This window comes from Myotis yumanensis, unplaced genomic scaffold (genome assembly GCF_028538775.1).
Source record: "Myotis yumanensis isolate MYYU_CA2020_CCGP unplaced genomic scaffold, mMyoYum1.0.hap1 SCAF_13, whole genome shotgun sequence".
NCBI classification, from domain to species: domain Eukaryota; kingdom Metazoa; phylum Chordata; class Mammalia; order Chiroptera; family Vespertilionidae; genus Myotis; species Myotis yumanensis.
Window position 1 is genome coordinate 12,644,141 of NW_027223764.1, and position 22,227 is coordinate 12,666,367.

The 22,227-nt window shown below is 50.1% G+C and overlaps 1 protein-coding gene across 3 annotated transcripts in view; it reads left to right on the plus strand.

The window, feature by feature from the left end:
• XPNPEP1 (X-prolyl aminopeptidase 1) overlaps positions 1-21,990 on the plus strand; it is a 44,714-nt gene extending 22,724 nt beyond the window's left edge. For all 3 annotated transcript variants that reach the window (XM_070432321.1, XM_070432322.1, XM_070432323.1), the window contains 15 exons: positions 200-343; positions 2,019-2,114; positions 4,211-4,292; positions 5,579-5,789; positions 7,492-7,581; positions 8,221-8,271; positions 9,493-9,551; positions 9,680-9,757; positions 11,343-11,414; positions 13,385-13,445; positions 14,910-14,979; positions 16,167-16,340; positions 17,179-17,255; positions 18,263-18,361; positions 21,448-21,990. In XM_070432321.1, the coding sequence (XP_070288422.1) occupies positions 200-343; positions 2,019-2,114; positions 4,211-4,292; positions 5,579-5,789; positions 7,492-7,581; positions 8,221-8,271; positions 9,493-9,551; positions 9,680-9,757; positions 11,343-11,414; positions 13,385-13,445; positions 14,910-14,979; positions 16,167-16,340; positions 17,179-17,255; positions 18,263-18,361; positions 21,448-21,576 (1,493 nt within the window). In that variant the 3' untranslated portion in view covers positions 21,577-21,990. The remainder of the gene's footprint in view (positions 1-199; positions 344-2,018; positions 2,115-4,210; positions 4,293-5,578; positions 5,790-7,491; positions 7,582-8,220; positions 8,272-9,492; positions 9,552-9,679; positions 9,758-11,342; positions 11,415-13,384; positions 13,446-14,909; positions 14,980-16,166; positions 16,341-17,178; positions 17,256-18,262; positions 18,362-21,447) is intronic.
• The last annotated feature ends 237 nt before the right edge of the window (positions 21,991-22,227 follow it).

Below are 22,227 nucleotides of genomic sequence, written 5' to 3' on the forward strand. Positions count from 1 at the left end.
GGTCACGGTGAGGAGATGAATTCTGGCATCGAGGCCAGGGGAGGCCATTGGTGGTGAAGATGTCCTTTTACAGTTCTCATCCCACACACCCAGCGCAGGGCCCCGGCAGGATCGCCTTTCAGAGGTGGCCGGGCTCTCCAGGCCCTGCTGCCTGTTCTGGGCATCCCGTTCATGGCTGGGCCGGTGTGCTTCCCCTCAGATTACTGGAAGAAGATGGCCAAGGTCCTGCGAAGCGCCGGCCACCACCTCATTCCTGTCAAGGAGAACCTAGTGGACAAGATCTGGACAGACCGTCCTGAGCGCCCGTGCAAGCCCCTCCTCACTCTGGGCCTGGATTACACAGGTCAGAACTGCAGCTGCGCCCAGCAGGGCCTCCTGCCATCGTCCCCTCCCCCTGTCCCCAGGTCTTCATCCTGGTCCTCTGAGTCAAAGTCAAGGCTGAGTGATGGGAGGTTTTTGCCCCGCCCTGGTCCAGTGGGGCATTTGACGAAAGCAGAAGCTTTATTTATTTCCACTGTTGCCACCTACTCACCACTTACTTTGTCAGAGTTTATTCCTGCAAAGCTCTTGGGGCAGACTTTGGGTGCTGCTAAGATGTTTGCTTATTTCATTTTGTTTTTACCACTTAGTTGCTCACTGTCCCTTAAGCTGTCTTATACTGGTTTCCAGGTGCCACTTCCTTTTCTTCTGCTGGCATTTTGTGGGCTTACCTTCCCAGGCCCCCTGCCCTCTTGTACCTTCTACTTCCCAGGTTTTGGGGTGTGGGTAGTGGCCTGTGTAATAGTGGTGAGTGAGGAGAAGGTTCTGTGAGTTTGTAGGGATGAAAGTGTGGGTTTATGGGACAGTGAGGGGCGCAGAGGGGAAGGCCTGGGAGGTGGGGCTGCTGGGGAGGGAGCCTTGCTGCAGACACAGAGAGGAGAGGTGGAAGGGGGATGTCTGGAATGCAGGCAGATTGCCCAGAGGGGTCCTGGGAAGAGAGCATTACAGCCGGGACTCTCAGCCAAGTTTTAAATCACATTCCTGTGCTGAGCTTCAAAGCGGGCGTTTGGTTGTGGGGGCAGCCCCAGCTCTCTCTCCTTGCGGTGCCCTCGCTGAGGGTATAGCAGATTGTGGGGGGATGGGTCCACTGAGGGGCCCAGGTCAGCTAAACATTTTCCATCAGCGTATTTTGAATTTTTTTTCAAAACTGAAGCAGAGGCTCTGGCCTATTGCTTGTGGGAGAGGGGAGAACAAATGTTGCTGGTAAAACTTTTGTTCAGCAAACATTTGAGTGCAGGATAGCATGCGAGGTGCTGGGTGAATAGGACAGATGCCTCTCCTGTGCACAGGTGGCTGTAACCAGAGTTACAAGTGCTGCTTAATGATGGGTGATGGTAGTGGTGGTGGTGGGGAGGGGGGGAGGTTTAACCCTGGGGAGCAGCAGGGAGCCTTTATCCTACAGGGCAGGTGTGATTGGAAGCGATAGTCACACGGAGTCAGGCTGCAGAGGACCCCATGGTCCTAGCACCGACAGATGAGCCTTGCTGCTCCAGGAATGTAAGTGGTGGATGATACTCCCCTGACCTCTGAGGCTGGATGAGTTCTCTCTGCAGGGGAGTGTGTTTTCAATGCTCCCAGGGCTTCCTCTGTTGCACTGATTTTTATACTATAGTGCAACTAATGGCTGGTTTAATTGCCTGTCCTCCCTTCTAGACTTGTAAGCCCCGTGAGGGCAGGGACTGGGTGTAGCTCAGAGCTGTGACAGCAGTGACCAGCACGGCCCGGCAGGTATCTATGCCTGGGAAGTGTGATGCTTCACAGACATTTGCTGGATAAACACATGAATTCGTTTTGCTGGCGAGGTCATCAGGGCTCTCGCGGGTCAAGTGGCCGGGACAGTCACCTCTTGTGTAGGGCTTGATTGCAGGTTTCCGTCTGCTCACACAACACGCTCCCTGGGATGTGGCGCCGGCTAAGAATGTCTGGGACGCGGGTCCCGGGACTAGGGCTGGAGTGGCAAGCCTGTGTGTTTTTTGCAGGCATCTCCTGGAAGGACAAGGTTGCGGACCTTCGGTTGAAAATGGCCGAGAGGAACGTGGTGTGGTTTGTGGTCACCGCCCTGGATGAGATCGCGTGTGAGTGCCGGGTGGGCATGTTGCCTCATCTCTCCTTTGGCTCTCTGGGAATCCGTGTTCTCAGGCCACGCAGCTCTCTGAGTGGCCAGGGAATAACGAGGAGACTGTGTCACCAAATGGTTATACATATGCCAAGTGGGATGGAGAAGGAGTTACCGGGAGCGGGGGAGGGCGGGTAGCCTGGCCCTGAGCAGTGTTTCACCGAGGCTGGTGCCGAATCTGTGGAGGCGCCCACCTCTGGCCAGTTTCCCGGGACTGGGACACCTGTGAGCGAGGAACTCTGCTCCGCACATTGTGTACCTGCCAGCATTCATGTCTCTCTACAGGGGGACAAGTGCTGTCATAGGAGACATTTTTACTTTATCTGCTTATCCTGTGGTGCCCTAAGTTCTTTACAGTGAGAATATTCTAGAACTATTTCTACCTCAGAAAACTTAGGAACTGAAAAAAGTCTCCGTGAAGCCTTTTGATAGAGTAGCCGTTTCTCAAATTTTAAACCTTGAATGACCCGCATGTAATTATTCAGTACCTTCTGTTATCTCCCAGAATTGAAGGCATCTGTTCTGTCTGCCGTGTTCTGACTAGATTTGACCCAGGGTAGCTGAGAAGAGGCACTGCCTTCACTTTTTATTTTCTCATGAGTGAGAGCTCTGATAGTCCCCAGCCCTAAACTTTTGTCAACTGTATCAGTGTTTACATCCCTAATTAACTTAATAACCTCAGCACCCGAGAAGGTAACAGATAAAGCTAATTTCTCCCCTTTGTTACTAAAAACCCACACATTCCCATTGTGGAAAATGCAGAGGCAGTAGAAAGAAGAAAAAACACACACCAATAATCCTGTTTCCCAGAGATAATCACTTTGAACATTCTGTGCATATATATAATTTGGTAGCTTGATTTTTTAAAACGTATCAGTATACTGTAAGCATGTAAAAGCATGATTTCAAAGGATTCTTAGATATCCTAGCATGTGGTTATACCACTATTTACTTGACCGTTCCCCTAAGGATGACCTTTGGTTATTTCCAATATTCCCACGATTTTAATATGATGCTTCCATCAAAATCTTGGTGCATCAAAATGTGAGTCTTAGTTTCTGATCATTTTCTTCCTCTTTCGGGTAGGCTTTCAGTGGTGGTATTACAGAATAGAGAATATGTGCGCGGTAGGCCTCGACCTAACCTTGCCATTTACCTGCCAGGAAGGTTGTACAGGGCCATGTGAGTAGGCCCCTCGTGCCACAGTTGGGCCAGCCCAGGCACCATTTTTTTTTTCTTTTTTCTTAAAGTGCTAGTTTAGTCTGATAGACAAGAACTGTTGCCTCATTGCTTTACTTTGAGAAGCCGTTCTTTTAAAATAGAGGCAGCACTTTTTGCACCAGGTCTCGTAGCACTCTGGCCCTCAGGAGAGAGAGCATTAGGCAACTGGAGGCCCAGGGACCAGAGCTGTGCTCTCTGCCTGTCCTTCTAGTTTCTCAGACAGCAGTGACCTCACCAAACCCCCTGAGGCTGGCTGTGGGCCGGTCTCTACCCAGCGGCTGCAGGGCTAACCCCTGGGTGGGCCGCAGGCTCAGGTTTCATCGTGGGCCCCTCTGACTCATGCTTTTGTTCCTCTGCCGGGAAGCTCCGCCTCCGCGGGGCTCCGTGACCCTGTCCTGAGGGCCTCCTGGGTGGGTCTCAGTTCTGCACCCTCGGAAGGGAGACAGTGCTTGGCTCCTTCCCCGTTAGCTGGGAGTGCCAGAGGTTTTCTGCGGTCAGGCCTGGCGGGTCACCACCAGGCGGACCATTGCCACTCTTTGTTTGAAGGGCATTTCTTGTGTTTTCTGACTAATAACTCCTCCAATTCCCTCCTTGGGCCAGCGAGGCGGCAGCTTAAGAAACAGTTCTGGCGCCCTCGTTTGGCGGACACGAGCAACTGCAGCCCAGAGGTGGAAGCAGGAAGTGAGGTGCCTGCCTTTCTGAGATGCCGCTGGCTGAGCCCTTCCTCTGCGAGCCACAGCTCTCACCTCCCCTGCGAGGCACCCCTTCAAATCTCCCCTCAGGCGGTGACAGGGACTTGTTTGTTTTTGTGTGTGTGTGTGTGTGTGTTTTCAGGGCTGTTCAATCTCAGAGGATCAGATGTGGAGCACAATCCGGTATTTTTCTCCTACGCAATCATAGGACTAGAGACGATCAAGTGAGTCTGCCCCACAGCACCTCGGAGCCCCAGTGTCCCCTTTCTGATTGGGCCCCCCAGCCTCTGCCTCTCATTTGCTCTTCCCCTTGCTGCCCCCTGTCCCTTCCCCCCTCTTGCCTTTGTTAACAGCAGGTATTTATATCCTGCCTCTGTCCCAGATGATTTGAAATCTAGGAAAGTCTCCATAGTATTATGGGATAAAAGAATAAGTAGGCAAGGACACCCGAACAAAACCAAGTGAGGTTAGTTCCCCAAATTCCTGCTGCAAAGTCTTGTTCAGGCCACAATCCTGGGTTCACGTGCAAATAAACCCAGGCACTTTGGAGGTCAGAATGACTCTGGAAGACCCCTTGAGTCACACCTCCTCAAATCATAGTTGATCTTGTAAAGTTTCCTGCGGCCTTCCTGCCGTTACTCTTCTATTGGGATGGCTTTTTGCATGCAGACAACATATTTACTGAGCGCCTGTTATGTGCTAGGGTCTCTATTGGGTGCTGGAGTGAATGAGACAGACCAGGTCCCGGGTTAGAGTTGGGGAGATAGTGTCTCCTCGGGGGATTTGGGCACCTAAGTAGGGACCAGCTGGTCAGTAGGATGGATACAGGTGTTATAGGAGGAGCCTGAGCTAAACGTGGGGTCAGGAGCCTCTTGGGGAGAGCAAAGCAGAGAGTAAGGGTTCATGTGAGTTGGCTAGGTGAATGGTGGTGATCTGAGCATGGGGAACAGCATTTCCGAGCCTCTGGGCAGCAGAGAGCACAGTGTGTGTGGAGGACCCAGAGGAGTCAGTGTGGTTGGAACATAGAGTGTAAGGCCAAAAGGTGAGCAGAGGCCACATGTCCCGAGGGCCCTGTGGGATCACAGGGATCAGCCTTATAAATTATAAAGAATTTTGGCTGTGATAAACAGGATGGGAAGGAAGGCTGGAGGCAGGGAAACCAGGTAGGAGGCTGAGAGATGCCAGTGGCCTGAACGAGGGCAGTGACTGGGACAGGCTGGAGCTAAAGCTGGACAGATATGATAGCCTTTTAGGCTATTGGTCTAAAGAGCTTAAGGAGGGAAGGAGGGGCATCAAGGAAGACCGTGCCCAGGTCCTGACTTGGGGAATTGGGTGGATGGTGACAGTACACACTGGGACAGTGTACACAGCCCGCAGAGCAGGACTTGGGAAAGGAACGGGGAGCTTGCCTGGTGTTGATTACCAGAGGGCCGAGCCTGTTGCCTGTGGGTCTGTGCTCCCATCCATGAGCCCTCCTCTTTCTGTCGCCTCACCTGTGGCCCCTCTGCAGGCTCTTCATTGACGGTGACCGCATAGATGCCCCCAGCGTGAAGGAGCACCTGCTGCTTGACTTGAGCCTGGAAGCTGAGTACAGAATCCAGGTGCTTCCCTACAAGTCCATCTTGAATGAGCTCAAGGCTCTGTGCACCAACCTCTCCCCGAAGGAGAAGGTGTGGGTCAGCGACAAGGCCAGCTACGCTGTGAGCGAGGCCATCCCCAAGGTTGGTAGCCCCACTGAAGCCCAGATAAACTCTGCCACACTCCACGGGCCGGCCCCTTCCCACTTCTGGCATCGCATAGCCTTGTCTCTGAAGCAGAGGTCGGTCAGGCAGACGCCCAGGATTGGCTGTCGGGTCGGAGCCATCCTGAGAGTCTCAGGGCCCTTAGAGCCCACCAGGTCCTGTGCTTTCCAGAGCGTGGTATGAAAGATGGTCTTAGTTGGTACACATTAATACTTTGGTTTATTTAAAGGTATCCGCTTTCAAAGTGTTTTAGTGTGTGCTAGGAAAAATATAACCAGCATGTGATAGCGTGATATAAAGAGTATTTCTTAAGACAAAGTTGAGTTTAAGAAACAAAGTTGATTTAAAGATAGTTTAAAGAAAAGCTTTAAGGAAATGAGAGAGCAGGGGGTAGGCAGCCAGGGTAAGAGCTGTGCAGGTGGTATGAGAAAACCTGAAGTTTGGGGAACATAACTCCACCCCCACACCCCCAACATCTTATAAGTAAGAAGACCTGAGGCCCAGAGAAGCTTTGGGAATTGGCAACTTGTCAAAGGTCAAATAATAGTGGTAGCCTTGCCCTTGACTGAGCTTCTGCTGGGCGATACCTGTCCCTTCATTTTAATTGGGGCCCGGGGCAGGACTGGAGTCCAAACCACCTGAAATGTCAGCGTTCTGTCCTCCCTGGGCCTCTGGTCACCAGGTGGCCATTGACAAGGCCAGGCCTGGGCCTCTAGACCTGGCTTGTCATCACATCCCTGCCACCGTCACACTGTGAGCCACTCAGTTACCCAGAGCTTTTCTTCCTTGACTTAAGTGGGGATCACGCCTGCCTTCTCTGTGTGTGAGAGAATAACAAGAGTGGAGGGAGCAAAGCCCTTTGAGAAGCTCTATGTATGTGTGAGGTGGTCCTGATCCCCTCTCCCTATAACACAGGCTGGATTCAAACTTGTTCTCAAATGGGGAAGGGTTTTCCCAGCCCTTCAAGGTCAGAACATGAATAGTACTGATGTGTGAGCCCTGAGCGAGAAGGGGAAGGAGCAGGAGCCCTCCCTCATCAGTCATGTGTGTCCCCAGACCTTGGAAAAAGCCTCCTTTGTGCAGCAATAAAGGGGTTATTTCAGTCTAACCTTGATCCCTTAGGGAACTCTCACCACAACTATGGAAGCTTGAAAAGCAGTATCTTGCTGATCTGGCAGCCAGCAGTCTCAAAGAGCTCAGGGGGTAGGTGATAGAAAAGAAATACCTTGTTTGATGTACTTCATTTTTTTAAAAAAATATATTTTTAGTGATTTCAGAGAAGAAGGGAGAGGGAGAGAAAGATAGAAACATCAATGATGAGAGAGAATCGTTGATCAGCTGCCTCCCGCACGCCCCACACTGGGAATCGAGCCCACAACCCAGGCATGTGCTTGACAGTGAATCGAATCTTGACCTCCTGGTTCATAGGTCAATGCTCAACCGCCGGATGGGCTACTTCATCTTTTTTGATGAGCTCATAAGCCCCTTTCATTCTGCTCAGTCATCAACCAATAGAAGCAGGTCCTTGGATCCCATGGCTTGGCCAGCTTGAGGGGGTCCTGAGTGGAAGTTCTTCCAATGGTTTGTCTGAAGTGTGGTGTGCCAGGAGAAGAGGTGGTTGCCTTGGTCTGGGTGAGGGGAGCCAACCTCGATCTCCCATCCTACTGCCCTTTGCCCCTAGGAGCATCGCTGCTGTATGCCTTACACCCCCATCTGCATTGCCAAAGCTGTGAAGAATTCTGCCGAATCAGAAGGCATGAGGCGAGCTCATGTGAGTAAGGCAGCCTGTGCAGAAGAGGGGATGTGTGGTGGTCCGAAGGCCCAGCTCCTCACCTGTTCTGTGGCCTTGAGCTTGGCACAAGGCTGGAGCCTCTCTGAGCCTTCTAGAGTTAATGAGAGAATGAGATAAAGCACTTGATGGGCTAGATCTTGACAAACTATAACGTACAACACAAAAAGAGATATTGACGATGATAGTTTAGATGATGGTGATGATGACGAAGATGAAAATGAAGAAGGCGAAGCCTCTTAAAGGACCCAGATTGTGTTTCAAAGCCAACGGAGGGTCTAGAAAGATTTGGGGCCCAGAGATAGCTTTCGGCAGTGGCCTGTCTTTTCTGGCCCCTGTAGGATAGGAGTGAACCTGCCGAGGGAGCTGCGTGTGCTCTGAGGGGAGGGGCGGGGGGGGGGGGGGGCTTCCTCGCTGTACCTGAACTGCTGGACAGCAGAGCAGCCTGTCCCTGATAGGGGAATTGCTGCAGACTTGTCGCAGGAAATGCATGTCGAGTCCCAATTGCTGATGGGTTGTGCCCTGCAGATACAGCCCTCTCTGTATCCTGTTAGGACTAGGTTCTGAAACTGCGATTTGATTTTCGGCAATATTTAAAAAATGTCTCTATTGTTTGCACAGATTAAAGATGCTGTTGCCCTCTGTGAACTCTTTAACTGGCTGGAGAAAGAGGTTGGTTTTTAGTCTTTGTTTAATAAATGGATACAGATTGTCCAGGAATTAATATGTGTGATTCTGACCAAGGCACCTTCCGTGCTCTGGTGTTCACGGTGTCTAAGATCTGGATCTGATTTTAGTCCTCTCTTTTAATAGTTTTGTTTTTCTTTCTGGAAATTTGCTCTGTGTGTGTTTAAAAATTCTTTGTGTGTGTGTGTTTTTTTTTATTTTATATTTTACTGATTTCAGAGAAGAAGGGAGAGGGAGAGAGAGATATAAACATCAATGATAAGAGAGAATTATTGATCAACTGCCTCCTGTACACCCCATACTGGGGATCAAGCCTGCAACCCAGGCATGTGCGCCAACCGGGAATTGAACCATGACCTCCTGGTTCATAGGTCAATGCTCAATCACTGAGCCAAGCCGGCCAGGCTCTTTGTGTACATTTCGAACATCAATTTAAGCCATTAAACTTTTTATGTTAATTCCTGCCCTTTCACTCCCCGTGGTTGACAGGAGGGTTGTTTCTTTGTGCTATTATTGCATAATATCAGATTCCCTTTAAATATTAAAAGTACCTTAAATTGGAAAAAGAAAATACCATCCTTATTGCCACCAGTGTGACTATTTTTCTCTCCGCTGGCTATTGTTCATCTGTGTAAATCATTTTTTCATTGTAAATCATTTTCACACAATTCTCAGTATGCAAATAAGATTTTGTTTTGTTTATTTTATTTACTTGGCATCATAGTGTGAGCATTTTCCATGTGCTTTGAGGCTTTTAAGCAATGATTTAAATGGAGACTGCATTTAGTGGCTAGACTGATTTAATTACCCATTCCTTCTATTTCAGATGTTTAGATTGTTTTGAATTTTTTTTTGCTATTATCAGTAACCCTGTAATAATCTCATCATACTTATCGTTATTATTTATTTTGGATGACTTTCTTAGGAGGGGATGCTTTAGAATTTGTTAAACTTAGATGCATTAAGTTTTGGGAGGTGCCAGATGTAACCCTGGGGTATAAAATAGTGAGTGGAAAAACTAGATAGAAACCCTTCACCTTGGGTGGCTTTGGTGAGAGCCTTTGGAAATGCTCTCCTCGTTAAAGATGAGACCTAATCTGCGTCCTATACATTGGCCAGTGGGACATGGGCGCTGAGGAAGAAGTAAGCTTTCAGTATACCCTCTTTAATACGGAGGAGACACATGGCCGGTCACTTCCTTGTTAGGTGCCCAAAGGTGGCGTGACGGAGATCTCAGCTGCCGACAAAGCGGAGGAATTTCGCAGGTGAGGGTCTGTGAGGGTCCCGGGAACCTTGTGCTCATCTCCTTGGCGAGTTAAATGAGGCTGGGAGGGCCCTGATTCTCGGCACAGTAACAAACTGCCACTCTGCTCCGCGTGTCTTTCTGCTCCAGGCAACAGGCTGACTTTGTGGACCTGAGCTTCCCAACGATTTCCAGTACGGGACCCAACGGTGCCATCATTCACTACGCGTAAGGCCGCCGAGGAGCCCGCTGCCTGGCTTTGCGGCTGCTCCTGCACAGGGGCTGAGCAGGGGAGGCCCCTTGCCCACCCCTGTGTGTCCCCTGACACTGTTCCTCTATGGGCAGTAAGACCTTAAGGTCTTATTTTCTCTAAATGCCCCAGTCTCTGCCTCCGGGAACCTCCTCTTAGGCTCAGATGTATGGCATTGACCGTCTTCACGGGTAGTCAAACAGTTGTCCCTCCCTCCTCTCTGAGGCGGCAGAAGCTGTGTTCAGAGCCGTTGGGTCTTGATGATTAGAATTTTTTAGTGTGTGTGTGTTTCCCTATAATGGCAGCTTTCCCTGATGCACTAGTCCTAAAAAACTCCATACTAAAAAAGCTTATCACTACGTTGTGGAACACCCTGTTATGGATGGGGAAGTAATCAGCACCTCCTTTTCCCTCTCTGTGGGCTTGAAGCCTGGCACCCCAGCATTTGGGGATTTTACCAGGAGACCCGCCAGAGCCCATGGGCCAAGAGCCGAGCATCCCTGCCAGACAAGAGGGGTGCTGCTAGGTGCAGGGTGCTGCCCTGGGGCACAGGCCCCCCACCCCCTTTTGATCATTCCTTTTCGAGTTTCTGGTCTTGGGGCAAATTCTGAAGCTGTGCGTGGGAGCTAGTCACAGGCGTGATTGCACAGTTCTCTCGCATGCATGCCTCTGTTCCAACATTAAAATGTCAAAAGGACTCCAGCTTTTGTCTTATGTTTCACTTAGGTGATAAATTTCCTGGCTGGACACTATCCTAGAATTTCCAGATAATTAACACATTAAAACATTTCAGAGCAAGGGTGGGGATTTGCTTCTCCTCCTTCATTGCCAAGGAGGGGGTGGTGCTTGGAAATAAAGGAGCACCTCTCTCAGCGGCAGGGCGGAGCCCTGGACTGCTCCCATCCCTTTTTAGCATCTCTCAGGGCAGTGACATTATGTGGAAAAAGGCACGAGGAAATGAGATCACTTTTTAAAAATACCTCATGCTCATTTGAAAGAAGTGCTGCGGCATAAGAGCATCATGATCCATCCCTTTTCGCAACAAAAATCCCTTGTAGATTTTCTCCCAAATGGAGCCATTCACCTGCCTGTCTGGTGGTCTGAGAAGCAAGTGGGGAGGCACCCGATGGGATGAGCACTGAGGGAGGGACATGGAGCTGAGACAGGGGCCTACACCCAGAGATAAGCGACTCTAGGTTCTCTCTGCCTAGTTCTCAAGACTCTAGTTTGGCCCCATTGTGTCTATTGATAATTATTTTTGTAGCTTTTACAATGATCTCTCGAATACCTATTTTGTGTCAGACACAAATGGAGATAGGCATAAAGAAGTATGTTATTCTTCCTTTTCTTAGCTCTTTCTCTAGTTGGGGAAATAGGTTGACTGGGTCTTTAAATAGTGAAAGTTTAATATTAGTTGGAATAATTAAGTTATTGAGCAACTTACTTTTAAAATATCATTTCAGACTTACATAAGTTGTAAGAATAGTATGAAATGTGCCCTCCTCCTGAACTTAGCAAGTGAATATATTTGTGGAGTAATTAATTTTTTGTTTACTTCCATAGGCCGGTCCCTGAGACAAACAGGACCTTGTCGCTTGATGAGGTGTACCTCATTGACTCGGGTGCTCAATACAAGTAAGTGAACTGGGGCTGTTCCCTTAACTAGACAAAGTGTGAATGCAAGGATGGTTCAATGTGAAGAACTCCACTCTGTTGAGTCAAGGCATTTGAGTAGGGGGATGGGCCAATCTCCAGCCGAGAGCTCAGCTGGTCATCTCATTCTGAATCGGACATTAATGAAGGCTTTCCCATGTCTTTTTTTTTTCCTCTCTAGAATAGTTTATTAACTCTATATCAGTTTGCTTTAAAGAACATATAGCTATGATTTTTAAAATTTAATTTTGTTTTATTGTTTAAGGTATTACAAATAGTAGTACATATGTCTCCTTCCCTGCGCCCCCCCCCCCCCCCCCCCCCACTGACCTCCCCACTGGCCTCGCCTACCCCCCAGGTCTTTCCCATGTCTTGTCCTGTTTTTCACCCCTGGTTGACATAGCTCAGTTTTGACTCTCTTCCACAAAAGACTGTTTGACAGAAACATTAAGCCCTTGGCCGGAAATTGTTAAATACTAAATAAATAACTGAAAGCGAGCTTTCAGAACCACTGCAAAGTCTTCTGCCCCCGCCCGTGAACTTCCTGCTGTCTCCCTGGCCTTGCAGAGGTCCAGGGCCTTGGGAAGTGAGGGCATGACTTTGAATGAATGAATGAGAAATGAAGGTTGCTCCTGAATTTCTGAATTTCCTTCTTCATGTCTTACTGCTTTCATCGTCATCCCTTAGAATAGTTTCTCAGAGGAGAACTCAAAATTTGGTTGCGTCTTGATGTGGAACCCCTGAGAAGGAGCTGGAATAGGTGTTGTCTGCAGTAAGAGAGCAGGAGCAAGGCCTTTTCATGGTCCATTCCCCACTGCCACCGGGACCAGGGCTAATGGAGAACCTCATTAAATGAGCTCAGCCAAGTACATGGAGACCGCAGCCTAGCACGTAGGGCATGGGATGTAAACTCTGGTTTGCTTTTACATTTTTAGCAGGACTCAGGAAGTTATCCTTTCTGTGTCAGGGCTGTGGATTAGGATCTTTAAAGAGATGCATTTGGGTATTTTTATGTCAAACTTGCTGTCCTGGTAAGAGGAATTGGAGTTTGCTGTCATTTGCTAGAAACAGGCTCCTGTTTACTTTTTCCCCCTGCCTTTCTTCATAATCCCAGCAGTGCTGTCTCCCATGAAACAGTCCTCTCATTGTAGACCAAGAGCGTGTGAGTCAGGGCCTGAGTTTGCTCCCACTGCATTGGGCCATCCTTGCATTCACACTTTGTCTCATTTTATTTTGGGTAACAACTTTATTGAGACATAATTCACACACCACACAATTTACTCAAAGTGTACAATTCATGGTTTTTAGCATACTCATCGAGTTATGCAACCATCACCTCAGTCAATTTTAGAACATTTTCATCACCCCCCAAAAAACCCCATTTCCATTCCAGACTCTCCCATTTTGCCCTCCCCAGGGAACCACTGCTGTGCTTTCTGTCTCTGTGTGTTTGGCTATTCTGGACATTTCACATAAGTGGAATTGTATGGACTTCTCTGTCTGGCTTCTATCACTTAGCATAATGTCTTCAGGGTTCATCCATGTTGTAGCTTGTGTCAGTACTTTATTCCTTTTAGTTGCTGAATAATATTCCATTGTGTGAACACAGCACATTTTGTTTATCCATTTGCCAGTTGATGAACATTTAGGTTGTTTCTACCTTTTGGACATTGTAAATAATGCTGCTATGAACATTTGTGTGTAGGTTTTTGTGCGGATGTATGTTTTCATTTCTCTTGGGTATTTACTGAGGGGTGAAATTGCCGAGTCATAGGGTAACTCAAGGTTTAACCTTTGAAGGAACTGGAAACTGTTTTTCAAAGTGGCTGCACTATTTTACAAGTTCACCAGTGATACATGAGGGTTCTAATTTCTCCACACCCTTGCCTGTCTCATATGTGAGCAAAAGCTTATTTTGACTGAAAACTAACTTGCCCTTTTCTTTTGGAAAGAGATGGAACCACAGATGTGACCCGGACGATGCATTTTGGGACCCCTACGGCCTATGAGAAGGTAAGGTGGAGCAGAAAACCCGAGAGGCCCTCTCTGCTTTCTTAAGAAGAGCATTGTTTTTATGAAAAGGGATTGTATAAATAAGTAAAAATTATGTGTGGGATAGTAAAATAGCCCATTACTGTGGAGTCAGGCTTATCTGTTTTATGACATCCAGTTAATTAATCATTAGAGAACTTTTAAAAGCATTCTGTCTGCTAAGGTCAGAGCAGCTCAGATTCAAGTTTAAATGGCTTTGGCCTCGAGACAGGAAATCTCTTTGGGGATGGGAGTGGGTTACTGAAATCCATGCTTTTTATAAACAGTATCTAGATTTTTTTTCAAGTTCAGCGTTTCTGTGTCTGGGCTCATCTCTCTAGGAACCCTCTGCAGTGGCACACGCTGCTCAGGTTCTGGTCTGTCTGTCAGGAGAGGAGGAAGCAGCTGTGAGGTAGAGAGAGGTATACCAGGAGTCTGGAGACAGAACTTCAGATCCTGTCTGCTACCTGTTGGCTCTGTGACCTGGAATGAAACACTTAGACCATCCATAGACACGGGGATAAAAGCACCCGCCTCCAAGGCTGGTCGAGAAGGTTCCATGAGCTAAGCAAGTTCCTGGGTCCCAGTCACTGCTCAGTGCATGTTGGCTGAGTCTCTGAGCGAATCTCGCAGGGGAACCCCTCAGGAAGTTTATCCCGGGAAGGAGGGTTTTCTGTGATGCACTGGGGCAGCTTTCATAGTTTTGGTCCCTTGCCTTGTCTCTCTGTAGGCACCAGCACCTGAGAAGAGTTTGACCTTGGGTCCAGATACCTTGTGTGTGACTCTCCTTGTGCTGTGGGAAGGGCCCCAGACCAGATTGAGGAGTGTGGGGTTGAGTCCTGACTCGGCACCTTAGTGGCAAGCCCCTGACCTTCCAAACAGCCCTCTTCTTGTCCAGGCACTAGGGATAAACCCGGGTATAGCAAGTGGTAGGGAGCCCAGAAGTTGAGGCAGGATTGCCTGGTTGAGGCCAGATGCTACCACTTCGGAACTGCATGGCCCGGCCTGCTACCTCCGGTCTCTGTGAGTGTGGATGACAGTAGCGCCCAGGCATGAGATGTGGGATGAAACGTAGTGTTTAGCATCGTGCCAGGCACAGAGGAGTAGCTCGGTAATGTTAGCTCATGTCCTCAGCACTGGCTGTTACTTTTCCAGTCTTCCCGAGGCTCAGATGACATTGAGGTTGTCCAAATGCTCATGATAAGGGGGAGACCTGGGGGGCCATCTCTCCCATAGTTCTTTGCTGAACTTAATTCCAAGATTTTCTGGAAAATTGGTTCCAAGGCCAACCTTTTTTCCACCAGACTTTTTTTTTTTTTTACTTTGATCTTCTGTGTGGTATTGCTGACAAATTTTCAGAGGCAAGGCTTTCTGAAGTACCAGAAAACCACAGGATCGTGTGCCTGTGCCTGCTCTGCAACATGCCCCCTGGGTTTTCTTTGGCAGGAATGCTTCACGTATGTCCTCAAGGGCCACATAGCTGTGAGCGCAGCCATTTTCCCAACCGGAACCAAAGGTAGGTGGTTCCTTCTGTCACATGGCAGCCTTTTTCCATCCAGGCGTCAAACACATCCGAGTGGAAGAAAAGAAGGCCTTCTCTCTCGGTGTCAGCCCCCAGCCCCAGCCAGGGAGTGAGTCTCCTGCACCCACCGACTGAGCTCAGAGGGCCTCCCAAGAAGTAGGCATGGGATTGGCCTGGTGTCAGCTGTGTTCCTCACTCCTGACCATGAATGGTGTTGGGTGACAATGGATGGTGTTGGGTGACAGTGGATGGTGTTGGGTGACAGTGGATGGTGTTGGGTGACACAGGCTGCTGGCTTCCAGGAAAGGTCAGCAGGGCATGAGTCTCAGGGCCAGAGGATGTCCGTGTAGCCTCCTGCTTGCCCTTCAGCTCTGGGCCAGTGCGTTCTTTCAGGACACGTGTTGGGGTTTATTTTAGTGGGCCCCTGACTTCAGATATGTACCTCCTTGGTGAGGATTGGTGGGCAGGGCACTGAATGGGGAATGAACAAGACCTGGGCCTTGAATCTGCTTAGGCTGGGCCTGCGCTCGTCTGCCTGGGGGTCGGTTTCCTCATCTGTCGTGCCTGCCTGCTTGCTTGAGTCTGGTTAGAATCTCAGCTTTGTAATTCTAAAACCTCAGGGTCCCAGAGCTGGGAAGGGAATGTCCACGTTATCTAGTGCAGCTCTTTTTTTTTTCTTTTTTCTTTTTTAAAATATATTTTTATTGATTTCAGAGAGGAAGGACGAGGGAGAGAGAGATAGAAACATCAGTGATGAGAGAGAATCATCAATAGGCTGCCTCTTGATCCACACAGGGGATTGAGCCCGCAACCCAGGCATGTGCCCTGACTGGGAATCAAACCATAACCTCCTGGTTCATAGGTTGATATTCAACCACTGAGCCACACCAGCCAGGCTCTATTGCCACCCTCACCAGCTGCGGGCTGCCATCCCCTCACCAGCATCCCAGATAGATCCTCCAGCTTCAGACTGCGCTGCCTGGCTGGGGAGCTGCCCTCCTCGGGGGCTCTTATCATTAGTTCTTCCCTGTGCTGGGCTGAAATCTGAACCCTCTAGTAACTTTTACCCCTGGTTTCTGTTTCACCTTCTGGAGCCAAACATAACAAGCCTCTTGGCTAAAATGTTTTGCGAATTGAAAAGTGCTGTGCAGGTCTCAAGTGGTTCTTCATGTGTCTTTCAGGCCACCTTCTCGACTCCTTTGCGCGCTCAGCGTTGTGGGATTCGGGCTTGGATTACCTGCACGGGACGGGACACGGTGTGGGGTCTTTCCTGAACGTTCATGAGGGCCCCTGTGGCATCAGTTATAAAACGTTTTCCGACGAGCCGCTGGAGGCGGGCATGATTGTCACTGACGGTAGGCGGCCCTCCCTTAGGACGCGAGCATGGATCCTCTAGTCTCTGTGAAGGCCCTTTGTTGTTTCTTATATTTTAATTATTTTAAACTAAACTGGAAATAATTTCCCCTTGTCATCTTGAATTAAACACCTTATTCGATTATAAAAATGATACACGTTCACTGTAGAAAAAGTGACACATTGGAACATCTGAAGAAAAAGGAAATCATTTGTAATCTGACCACCCAAGGAAACAGGACTTAATATTTCAACATGTTAGCTTTTGGTCTTTTGTATATGTACATATTTTTTTAAAAATATATTTTTATTGATTTCATAGAAGAAGGAAGAGAGAGACAGAAACATCAATGATGAGAGCGAATCATCCATCGGCTGCCTCCTGCATGCCCCCATTGGGGATTGAGCCTGCAATCAGGCATGTGCCCTGACCAGGAATCAAACCATGACCTGGTTCATAGGTCGATGCTCAACCACTGAGCCATGCAGGCTGGGCTCTGTTTTCATAATATATTGCCTATTGCCATATCATCACCAAGTTCTTGTGAATGTATTTGAATGCCTGCGTCATTATGCCTCTCGCATAAGCATTGGGATTTACGTGGTGGCTCCCCAGTTACTGTCCTCCCTACCCTGCAGCCAGTTTTCTGGAACCTCGAAACCTTTCGGTACTTCAGGTACTTATTAGAAGGGGCCACATGGGAGAAGGGCCATCTCTGAGCTCTTGCGTCCGGTTGAGTGGGCCCTTCACCTGTTTTACCCCCTGTTTGGGGTGGGCAGGCGTCCCTGTGTGCCTCTCCCTCCTGGACCGCTGCTCATTTGGGCTTTGGTTTGCTTCAGAGCCAGGGTACTATGAGGACGGGGCCTTTGGAATTCGCATTGAGAATGTGGTCCTGGTGGTTCCTGTGAAGACCAAGGTGAGTAATTGATGTATTTATTTACTTTTAAAATTTCCTTATTCCTTAAGTGGGGAGGACGAAGACTTTTATGCTTGGAGCTTCCTTTCCCTGATATCCGGGGACTTTCCTGGGACTCACCCTTTGCAAAGCCAGAATGGGATCGGTGGAGCCTCAGGCAGGCCCTGCTCAGCGTGATTTGTGGCTGAGTTTACCAGAGGCAGCGTCTTGTCAGAAAGTCTCCTCTGATGGGCGGATGCTTGTGTAAAGGCCCCTCTCAGACCCTGAATCAGTTTCCAGGCCTGGAAACTCTTTTTCACTAAAGCCCTGGGGGATTTTTCTCAGGTAAAGCCGAGGCACATGGGTGGGGCCCAGGGGCTGGCCGTGGGGCAGGTGTGTTGCCCTCAGGAAGAGAGATGTTCACCTTCTCCCCCATCAGTATCACCAGGAGGTCACGGGGCTATAGATGTGAGCTTTACCTGAAAGACCTGTTTGCTCCTCCTCCATGGTGACTGTGGGGATTGAACAGGTGGAGGGGAGTGGCTTCCATGCCTCCGGTGAGGCTGACTGCAGGGGCCTGCTCTCTGCTTCCACGCGGAAGTCCCTGTCCACGCAAGTGGCTGCTCACCTACCTCCCAAAGACCTGCCCGGTTCAGAGACCAGTGTGCTTGGGCGCCCCGGCTGTTCCCTATCGCTCAGAGTGGGCACATCTGTTACCTCGGGCCTGGCTGGGTCAAGGCTGGCCACATATTTGACAATTTAACAAATGATTTGGGGAATTATACCCCAGCAGAGTCTTGAGAACTGAAACCAGGGAAGCCCCTGAGCCTAGATGCCCCCCTTCCTTGCCCCCACTCCCCTGCCGTCACAGAAGACAGTGGGCTGTGGCCTCAGCTGTGTCCATCGTGTCTGTCATGCCTGTCAGCTACACCTGGCTCCGAGGGTTGGCCACGCTGGTGGGGTGACCTCACGGTGGTGCCTTGTGGTAAAGAGGAGTCAAAACTTCTGTTTCCTTCCTTACCCCACAGTATAACTTCAGCAACCGGGGAAGCCTGACCTTTGAACCTCTAACTTTGGTTCCGATACAGACCAAAATGATAGATGTGGATTCTCTTACAGACAAAGAGGTAACGAGGGAGTCCTGGGGAGGGCATTGTGGGGGCAGGGGAGAGCTACCTCATACTCGTCTGCATTCTCACTTTTTAAGTCCGAGGTCGGGGCGGGCTGAGTCTGCTAATCCCGGGTCTCCTGAGCACCAGGTGCTTTTCTTGTAGTTGTTGGGCCTCTGGGTGGAGATAGTCCTTCTCCCGCCCCCATTGTGGGGCTGTAGGTTCGCAGGGGGACGCCTGCCTGGTGCCTTGTTTTCCAGGAGGGCAGGAGCCATGGCTGCCTGAGCAAACGTGGGCCACGTGTCTACCCTACAAAAAGCCAGACGGTGGTGGGGCCTGTGGGCTCTTGCACACAGATTGTTTTCTTGTGCTACCTGAGGCATTAAGGAAACGAGAAGCAACTCTGTTACTGTCCGCCTGAGTTTCACACAGAGAGGTGGTGCCTGCTCTCCCCGACACTCCGTGCGGTGACACCCTTCACAGAGCAGGAGCCCAGTGGTGTCACCTATCGAGCTCACAGGGTTGCAAGCCTTGAAGCCCCTTCAAATCCTAGGGTGGCTCCCAGGCTCATGAGGCCAGGGAAGTGGCAGGCCCAGGACCCTGGAGTAGGGCTGAGGAATCAGGCAGGTGATCAAGGTCAGAGCAGAGACAAGGGTGAAAAACGAGGCAGGAGCAACCAACAAAACAGTTCCCAGGCCAAGGGAGACAAGCCAGGACACAAATTCTAGAACAAGGCAGGCGGTCAGAAGTGCCGTCTAAAAGCAAGTGACTGGCGGGAGTCAAAGGCAGGACAGGCATAGAGGCTCCTGGAGAAATAAGACATTTTTGTGACCAAGGCAGCCATTGGCCTCATCCCAGGGCCTTTGAGTGTCTCTGGAGGCAGGACCATGTTCTCCATGGGGCCTGCCTGGTGCTTGCCTCCGTGGGCCTGTGGCAGGGATCCTCCCAGCTAGACGCCTTTCCTGCCTTGTTTGGCTCACAGATGGGTGACAGAGAAAGGTCACCCACCTTTGCTTAGCTTTCCTCTATGCTCGGGCACCTCTGCTTGACCATCGGTGCCTTGGTTCAACCAAGCATTCCCACTCACAGGACCTAAGCGGGCCCTGCAGATGCAGGTTATTCAGCTTGTAGACGATGCAGAACTGAAAGCACCTGTGATAGCCCAGGGCCAGGTGGGTCTCTTCAGCCAGAAGGCCTGCCACGGTCCAGGGCTTTTCCCCAGCCCCCGTCGGGGGTGACTTAGGTGAAAGGGGACGAGAACACATAGAGGGCACAGGAGCCACCCTGCTTAGAGGCTTCTGTCCCCGAGGCACCAGTCTCTTGTGGGTGGCCCTTAGGCACAGCTTCCGGGGTCTTGGCTAGGGACCCTCCAGGAGTAAGTCACTGTTGTGTCGGAAGGCCCAGGTTTATCAAGAGGTAAATGGGAAAGGGACCCTTTTGCTAAAAGAGATAATGTGCTCTGCTTGATATGTTAAATAACTGTTGTCCTAAGGTAAGAAGATATCCTATAAAAACTAATTGGAAAAAAGAATAGTTTAGTGATCAGGGTGTTCAAGGCATAGTTCGAAGGCATAGTAAAACTCCCCAACGAGATTCTGTTCCCTGGGCGATGAAAATACCTGGTTGTGGCCTTTTACTGTCTCCCTGACTGATGGTCTTCCTTGTCACTTTGCGGAGTTTGGGGGTCGGGTCAGCATTCCCATCAGTTGTCACCAGATGGCAGCAGAGGACTTTGGTTGGATGTGAACATGGGCAGCTGCAGACTGTCAGGGCCTTTGGGAGGTTGCTCAGGTGCCTTCCTCCTCCTTCCCCATCCCACAGGGCCTTGGGGGTTCCGCTGTGGTCCACGGCTGGCTCCCGCTGTGGCCTTCACTGTTGAGCTGCTTGGGCGGCAGGCTGCCATGCAGCCCTGCTTGGCCCTGCTGCAGACACAGCATTCGCTTTCTTTTGACTCTACCTCCTTCCCCAGCTCCCAGCAGGGCCCTCAGGCTCTTTATCAGTGGGGATCAGAGCCCTTGATGGGCCAAGGCCAGTTGGCAGTATCACTCCATCTGTCTGCCCTTGGGCCTTGAAGACTTGTGTGCCCATCTTGACCCCTTAGCCAGGCTTCGGTACCTGGTCCAGACTGCAGTCTTCAAAGCCCATGGGTTTGTAACAACACTGCCTCCCCAATAGCGCTTGGCTCATTACGGCAACCACACCCATGGTGGTGCCAGTTTGCCAGCCTCGCTGCAGCTAAGTGTCCAGGCAGGCCCACTTCATGGGCAGTGAAGGGAGTGGGTTGTTGTCCTCAAGGTAGAAACTCCACTCCAACCTTCATCCCCCAAACCCCACCCACACAAGGGGGCCATCTCACCTTTTACAGCTGCCGGACTCATTATCAGACCCAGTGATCAGCCTCACCAGGCACCAAGTCCTGTCTACCTCCTTTTTTTTAATCTCTTATCTCCTGATGTGGCGGCCACAGGAGAGTCTGGCAGTTAGTCACTCCCTGCCCCGCCCTGCAGTCCCACAGTCCTGGGCCACACTTACAAGGCCCACATCCTAGTTGATTCAGCTTTGTCAGTGGATACAGGATAGGAAGTGAGCATGTGAGCAGGCCAGCCTCACGTGTGTCTCTTAATAGGCGTCTTCACAGCAGCCCAGGGACTGTTTTCCAGGTCCTCTCTCCCCCCTCAGCACCCTCAGATAACTTAGGTGTAGGGGAATAAGGCCTGTTGGGTGGGTGCAGACTCTTCCCTCTTCTAATGGCCTGTGAGTTTGGTTCCCAGGGTCCTGTTTGCAAGTTACTCTGGTTGCAAGTTACTCTGCACTTAGAGAAGCCTGAAGGCATTGCTTGCCATTAGGTGTTTATGGTTCCCTCCTAGCCACTGCCAGTCCACGGGTAGTAGACTGTTCTGGGAGCATTTTTCACCATAAGCGATGTGGCCTCATCCCGTCTATTTCCGGAGAAATAGACACAGGAGTCACCTGTCCGTGAGCAGGGGGAGAGTTCTATTCTCCTCTGGTGCGCTCAGCACGTGGGCCCCTCACACGGCCTGTGCAGCCTTTGGTAAAGGAGACGATGAACGCACTGTGTCCCTTTGTCTTTCTCTCTCTCGTAGTGTGACTGGCTCAACAGCTACCACCAGACCTGCAGGGACGTGATCGGGAAGGAGCTGCAGAAACAGGGCCGCCAGGAAGCGCTCGAGTGGCTCATCAGAGAGACGCAGCCCATCTCCAAGCAGCACTAACACCTGCTGGTGTTTGTTTCTGAAAATGCTCCGGGGAAAGGAAGACACTGCGCAGCCCCTGACTCCTTCCCCTTTCCTCTCCTCTCTTACCTCTCCTTTTTACTTTTAGACATTTGAGAAGAACTGAAAATCTTCTTATCCTCTTTGATATTTTCTTGCAAACACTTGATCTTTTATGATTTTTAAAAAATTGGCAAGAACGAGCCAAGAATAAACTTGCTGCACCCGAGGCCGGGTCCCCTCAAAGCTGAGCCCTCCACCCGGGAGCCGTGGAGCAGCTGCAGCGAGTTCCCAACCGGCGATGGGGAAGCAGAGTGCTCTGACGGCCAAGGTCCAGGTGCTAGTCCATTACCCATGATCACCTTGATGCTCACGAGATGCTATTTATGACCAGTGAATAAAAGCCCAACGATGGTTTGTCTCAGCTGTCTCTTTCCTTGCGGCGCTGGCGGCCCTGTGCCGGTGGCCTCTGGAAGAGACATTGTCTCGACCGAAGGCCGCCTTTGGGTGAGGAACCTGGGCTCCCTGCACATTGTCTGCCTTAGTGGTAAGCCTCTTTTTCTTAGAAAACCTAATATTTTGGTGAGTGTTTTTATTATCAGTTTTTCCTTTCTGATTTTAAAATGTCATTAATATGCAACAAATGTTTGA